Source organism: Lontra canadensis, unplaced genomic scaffold, assembly GCF_010015895.1.
Source record: "Lontra canadensis isolate GAN:19392208 unplaced genomic scaffold, GSC_riverotter_1.0 scaffold21, whole genome shotgun sequence".
NCBI lineage: Eukaryota > Metazoa > Chordata > Mammalia > Carnivora > Mustelidae > Lontra > Lontra canadensis.
In genome coordinates this window covers 7,669,005-7,675,347 of record NW_022631015.1, presented here as the reverse complement: position 1 = coordinate 7,675,347, position 6,343 = coordinate 7,669,005, and the positions used below count along the sequence as shown (strand labels likewise).

At 50.1% G+C, this 6,343-nt stretch overlaps 1 protein-coding gene across 1 annotated transcript in view; it reads right to left on the bottom strand.

Annotated features, from left to right (window-relative positions):
* Positions 1-675: 675 nt before the first annotated feature.
* BMP6 (bone morphogenetic protein 6) overlaps positions 676-6,343 on the bottom strand; it is a 146,415-nt gene continuing 140,747 nt past the window's right edge. The window contains exons 5-7 of the mRNA XM_032861532.1: positions 1,883-1,959; positions 989-1,099; positions 676-892 (exon numbers count right to left, since the gene is read on the bottom strand). Coding sequence (XP_032717423.1) covers positions 743-892; positions 989-1,099; positions 1,883-1,959 — 338 coding nt within the window. The 3' untranslated portion in view covers positions 676-742. The remainder of the gene's footprint in view (positions 893-988; positions 1,100-1,882; positions 1,960-6,343) is intronic.

The following is a 6,343-nucleotide window of genomic DNA, read 5'->3' as shown; positions in this document are numbered from 1 at the left end:
AGCACTGGTTTCCCGCAGCACCCGGCTGACCTGCCCCCTGCGGCCTCACCCCAATACCCGCTCGCTCAGCTGTGGGCGCTAGCAAGGAGAACAGCTAATGGGGGGGGGTGCGGTGTGGAAATGACATGGTTGGTTTGACCAATGTAAGTGTATTTTCACATCGACAGAATTCCAGCACAAATGCTAAGGGCCGGGGTGGAGAGAAAAGGCACTTCACACAGCCCTGGGATGGCCCGGGCTGCTGACCCTGCGTGAGACTTCACTGCTGTGAAGAGGGGCACTCCCCCCAATTCCAGTTATCTATACAGACTTACTTCTGATGCTACAGAATGGGTCGATAACTTTAGCCAAGAATACTCTTACTCCTTTAAGATGATTTTCCCTATTGACTCACTAACACCACAAATAGCTTGATCTAAAGCTAAAACTAATTCTGGTGGGCTCTTCTTTTTTTTTGGGGGGGGAACCCTTCCATGTTATGTTTCTAAAGTTCCCAGACTTCATACTACAGACATCCAAACCCCGCTTCTTGCAGACCAGCATCTACCCACGTTATGTACTGCGTGAGCCAATTCTCCACGAGGCCCTTGAAAATCTTGGGCACTAAGGCACCGGCCAGCCTGGGGCAGCTTCAAAGCCTTGCCTCCCCCTTCGCCGTGCTCCTGCATGTTTTCCTTTTTTTAAGGCAGATGTCACCTGGGAACCCAAGTCAGTCTCTGTGTCCCCAGCAGCTGGTTTGGAGTTAGTGGCATCCACAAGCTCTGACAACCATATTCCTGTATTTTTTTAAGATGACATTGGAGTTGTCATCAAAGTAAAGAACTGAGATGGCATTCAGTTTGGTTGGCGCGCAGCATGGTTTGGGGACATACTCGGGATTCATAAGGTGAACCTGTTGTGAGACAGAAGGGGAAAGGCACCATCAGAAGCCATGCCTGGTCTCGGCTTACTGCTGCCTCTAACATGAGAGGGGTCCCTGGGCACTTACCAGCGTCTGCACAATCGCGTGGTTCGTTGCGTTCATGTGCGCGTTGAGTGGGAAGGAGCATTCTCCGTCACAGTAGTTGGCGGCGTAGCCCTTGGGTGCGATGATCCAGTCCTTAGGTGAAAGCAAAAGGATAGCACATGTGATCAGTGTACATACCTCAGGTCACCCGTGCTCTCAGGAACCTGGTGAGAAGGTACTCCTCACATAGGACAGGTGGACAGACAGACCCAGGGAGGCCAAGTGCACGTTCCAGTGGCAAAGCTAGCATGTGAGCCTACTTCATCTGGCTCCAGAGCGCTCTCCCCCTTCCCGGGCCCACAAAGCCTTTGGCTGCTACCCACCTTCTAGGCTTGGAAGCACGGGTTGGCTTCCTGCACCCAGACCCAAAAGAGCCTCGAGTATGCCCTGTCATCATAACGCCATCTGCATATAGAAACTCGATTTCCTATTACTTGTCACCTAGCATTTGCTTCTTATGAACTCATGGCAGCGGTGTGGGCTAACCATTTGTGCTCTTCTAGATGATTCAGGTGAGTCAATTTATAGGCATTGGGTAACTGTTAGATCAGTTTTTCCAACCCTTCTCAAAACACAAATGCCAAAGCGCCTCATGGATTTTGGAAGAATGGGGGAAGAGCACTGGGAACTGTGGGACTGATTCTGAGGTACACGGAACTTGGGAACCTGGCTCCCTGGGAAGGTGTTGGGGTGTGGGGGGTACACAAGTAGGCTGACCCTTCCTCTGCGTTCCTCCAGAAGCCCAGGCATTCAGAAGAGCTCCCAAGTCCCTTCACATGGGAATCATCTCAGCCCTAAAGCTCAAGTTCTTCGAGGACAGCCACGCCATGAAGATGGGAAAGGACCTTAGTCCCCGTTGTGGTCCAGAGAACTCACCTGCCATCCCAGGTCTTGGAAGCTCACATAAAGCTCATGCTTCCTGCAGGCCGTTTTCAACTCACTGCTGTTGTAATCTGTCGGAGGAGGTAAGATGCACCCATTAACTCATTCATTCTTTCATTTAAATATAGATGTGGGAAGCTTTGCCATGGGCCAGGCACTGTAGGAGGCTAATGACAGCAGTGAACAAGACCTCTGAGCAACACAAACATGGGCCCCAAACAGCTCCATCAGGTTCCCTGTGGCTCCCAGATTCTCACTCATGCCCTCTTGTTTACTCTGGGGTGAGTGCTGGGCAGACTGGCACACAAGGTCATTATCAACTTCAAAGGGCTCTTGACCAACAGATGGGCATTGTGAGCCCCTGCTGAATGCAGGGCCTGTGGAGAGGGCACAGCAAGAGGCCCTACAACACCCCTCGGGCCCTTACTTGGAAGACACTGTATTCACAGTGCAGGACAACCATACCAGGTGGGATTCCCTATAATTCACACAGGGCGGGGGGCTGTGAGGATAGGTGGGTCAGGAAAGCATCCTGAAGGAAGGGTAACAGAGGGTGCCTAACCAAGAGGGAGTCAGAGACAGAGGGAGATGGGGCAGCAGGAATTCCTTTCTCTCTGCCATCAGTCCTGAGGCTCACTTCCAGGGTTGAGCCCTCTGACCTGCACCAAAGAGACTCCTAGGCCAGTGGTGTCCTGTGAGAGCCTGTTCTAGCACGTATGATGCAGGTGCTGCTAAGCTGCCCCAACCTAGAGGACGGGATGACCCAGGTTCAATGAGGCCAGCTGGAGAAGCTCTTCCGTGAGGTGTCCTCCGCTAAGCACCATGGGAAATAGGAAAATAAGTGACATGAGGCTTGATCCTCCAAGTAATTGGAAAGACGAAGGGGTGGTGTGGGACATGGACACAACTAACTCAGATAGACAACAGTGTGGGCGCTGTGGGCAAGTGTTATGGAGAAGTCCCACTGGGAGTCCAGGGAAGGGTCAGGTAAGGGTGGAAGCCAGAGGAGAAGTGAGTGGTTCTGGTGGAAGGAATTTAAGGATATGTGAAGAAGAACCAATCAGAGGAGGTAAAGCTGTGGAAATGAATGGCCTAGAATGCCAACCAAAATGATGATGTAAGCCTGCAAAGAAAGGGTTTGAGCCAGAGAGAGACATGTTCAAAACTATGATTCCCAAGGATCAACGGGTAGTGGTGTTTCAGAGATGAAAAGGAAGGCTCCAGAGAAAGATTCTTAATCTGCAATGGACTTTGATAGATACAAGAGCCTGAGGTCACGCGCATGCCTTCTCTGCCCTTTTTAATCACACGAGTCAACGAACTACCTAATTGTTTAAAGCCTATTTGCACTAAGTTTCCTGTTACTTGTACTCCTGGGCCTCTTGGCACTGAAGTAATATAGGACACGAAGATCTCATGAGTGAGGCAAGAGACAGACAGTACAGACTCGGCTCGGTCACCTGCCCTGGGAGGAGAGACAGGCTACCTTTCTGAGGTGGCTTGATCATCCCAAATTTATTCATTCTCCCTTCTTGCCTCCTTCAGCTTGCAGAACCACCCGAGCTATCATTCCAAGTACCCAGAAGACATGACTGCAAAGCCACACTGGAGGGAAATTTTCACAATGGAGGGCACCAAAGACTCCCAGTAAAACACAAACACAAAAACCACCCATGAAACACCACCCCACAAAGCAAGACGACAACCTCCTGCTGAAAATAATCCCCCAAGAAAACATCAAGCACACAAAGAAACTATCCCAAAAGTTAGAATATAAGAAAAAACACAGGGACCACAGGCAAGAGTAGTCTCCCGAGTGGGATTACAAAAAAGAATATGTAAAATAATGGAAGAGATAAAATAGGAAACAGAAACCCTACAACAAGGACATATGGAGAAAAAAAAACATGATAAAAGAACAGGTGGACATGAAAGGGAACGAAATGGAACTTTATAAAGTTCTACTGAAGGTAAAAATTAATGGGTGGGTTAAACATCAGATTAGACACAAATGAAGAGAGGATTAAAGAGCGGAATAATGAATTTGAAGAAACATCCCCAACTATAACTCAGAGTGCAGAGGCTCAAGGGCAGCACTCCCTCTCTCTATAAGAGATAATGGAAGACAGAATGAAAAGGCCAATGAATTTCTGAAGAGAATATCAAGGGAGTAACAACTGAACATTGGGATGTGTGGGAATTTTCTAGAAGAAGAGCAAACATCTTTATATTGGAAAGGCACACTGGTGCCTACACACTAAGCAGAGTAAATAAATTGCGATCCAGCCACACATGGTGAAAACGTAGTATGTTAAATGCAGAGGAATTCTTAAACTATCAGAAGATAAGAAAATTTGCCACAAAGGAACACAAGGCAGATGGACAGTTAACTTCTTTGCAACAAAAATCTACAACATACAATGTTTAATACCATAAGAATGATGCCATCAACCCCGAATTCCATACCCGGCTATGGTGGATATGTTCTTGTGTGGGCTACCCAGCTTCCAAGAACACTTCTCACATGGAGAAACTCCTAGACAGGTGGGAATAGAGGCCCCATCTCTCATCAGAGGGCTCGTGCCTTCGTCCCCTGGCCGCTGAGTACGGACTCTTGACTTGATTAAAGCCGTGTAGATGCCCCCACCTTTGAGGGAGTGACCCCAAGGGGAAACTGAGAATGGGTAGCATGGCGGCAAGTGTCCCGGGTGATGGCATCCAAACCACATTGTCCTGGTGACCAGGTCTGAGCTGGATCACTCGATTCCCTGTTTGGTTCTCCAGCCTTCTTGTTGGTTGGATGGGTTCCTTGACTGGGTCATTGGGGGATAGGGAGTGCAGAGCACAAGGGCGGGAGGGAGGTCACTATCTACAGGCTTAGTGGGCCTCTCTGATAAGGTGTCTTCTGAGCAGAGACCTGCAGGAATATTGGGAGCAGGGCAGGAGGCTCTCAGGGGAAGAATATCTGCATGTGGGAACGGTCAGTGCAAAGGCCTGAGTTGGCCTGTTGTAGAACAGCCTGGAAGGCTGCTCCTTGTTCATTAAAAGCCCTATCTTCTGTCTACCTGCTGCGCACATGGCTAGTGGATGTTTCTCGTCACAGTTTCGTGTGGCTCAGCCCTGCCCACACCCGTGGGGAGAAGGGAGGCAGGAGCTCCCATCCTGGCCCTTCTGACCTCCCCGAAGCCCTCCCTCCTGGCACCTCTTCTTCTCCAGCCAGCTGCAAGTCTGAAGACTCTGTGGCCCTGGTTCCTTGCACTCTTGAAGTCCTGGGTTAGATGATTTGTGATCCTGTCTGGAATTTTCCCTGCCTGACCTCAGTTGGCTTGGGTCTCCACAAAGTAAACATCTCCCCAAATGCCTTCTGTGTACTGGGGGCCATGATTGGAATCGTTAGCCATGTGAAAGGCAAGGGCTTCTGGGATACCTTTCCTTCCCAGGTCGGTGGACAGGGGCAGTGGGCTATAATAAGGAATATTATATCCTGGCAGAGCTAGAAAAACCATGTGATTGCCTGACACTTCCAAATCTCGGTTCCCTCCATAGGTTCAGGATGGGGGCAGCCACCAGAAGACCAAGCAAGATGGCCCCGAGAAGTACACAGCTTTTACCTGCACCGACGGTTCTGTCTGTGAGCCTCCTGCAAACTGAACTCTCTCAACACTCAACAAAGAGAACTTTCTCTGCAAGAACAGCTATTTCTTTTAGAGCTAGACACTGGCGTTTTTGTTGTTAAATCGAGATTGGGGCCAGAGAGAGAAGAGGGAGGGATTCAACTCTGCTGTCTTTCCTCCTACACTTTTAAGCCGCGCTTTCAAGCCACACTTAGGTTTCCTCATGAGTCCACGTTACGTGTAAATATTTGTGAAGGTCAGTGCTTCTCAAAATACCTGTGTGCGCCCCTCAGGGGTCAGCGCCCTGGGCTCCACAGTGGAATGCCACTGCCCTGCACAGTTTTGTTGGTGTTTTTTTTTAAGGACTGACAGATTGCAGAAAAACATTCTCCCACCCCGGCCCCTTGATACTTGTTTGGATGAATGGTCTGGATAGGGCCAGTGACAGGAAGACATCCGCTTCAGTGGGATAAAGGAAGGCAACACAGCTTTGTCCACATGGGCTCACCAGTCGAGGGGAAGACAGAAAAGAGAAGCCATATTGCTGGACAGAAGGAACCAAGCAACCAGCCAGCCAGAGCAATAGGCTGGAGGCTGACACCAACATCCTCAAGGGCAACGGTCCTCCGTCTGACTCACAGGTGGCCCTGGGCCCACCCCAGGAGACTCACTAGGGAGTGGGAGCCCCCTTCAGACCCTCAGGCCAGAGTTCCTGGAAACGAGTTCCCTGCTGTCCAGCTGAGTCTGCAGCCTCTAGAACTTGAGAAGCAGAGGAGAGGCGCACACACAGGTGCAGTGTCACCCTCTTCACACTCAAAGCCTGTTTTGGGCCCCTGGCCCT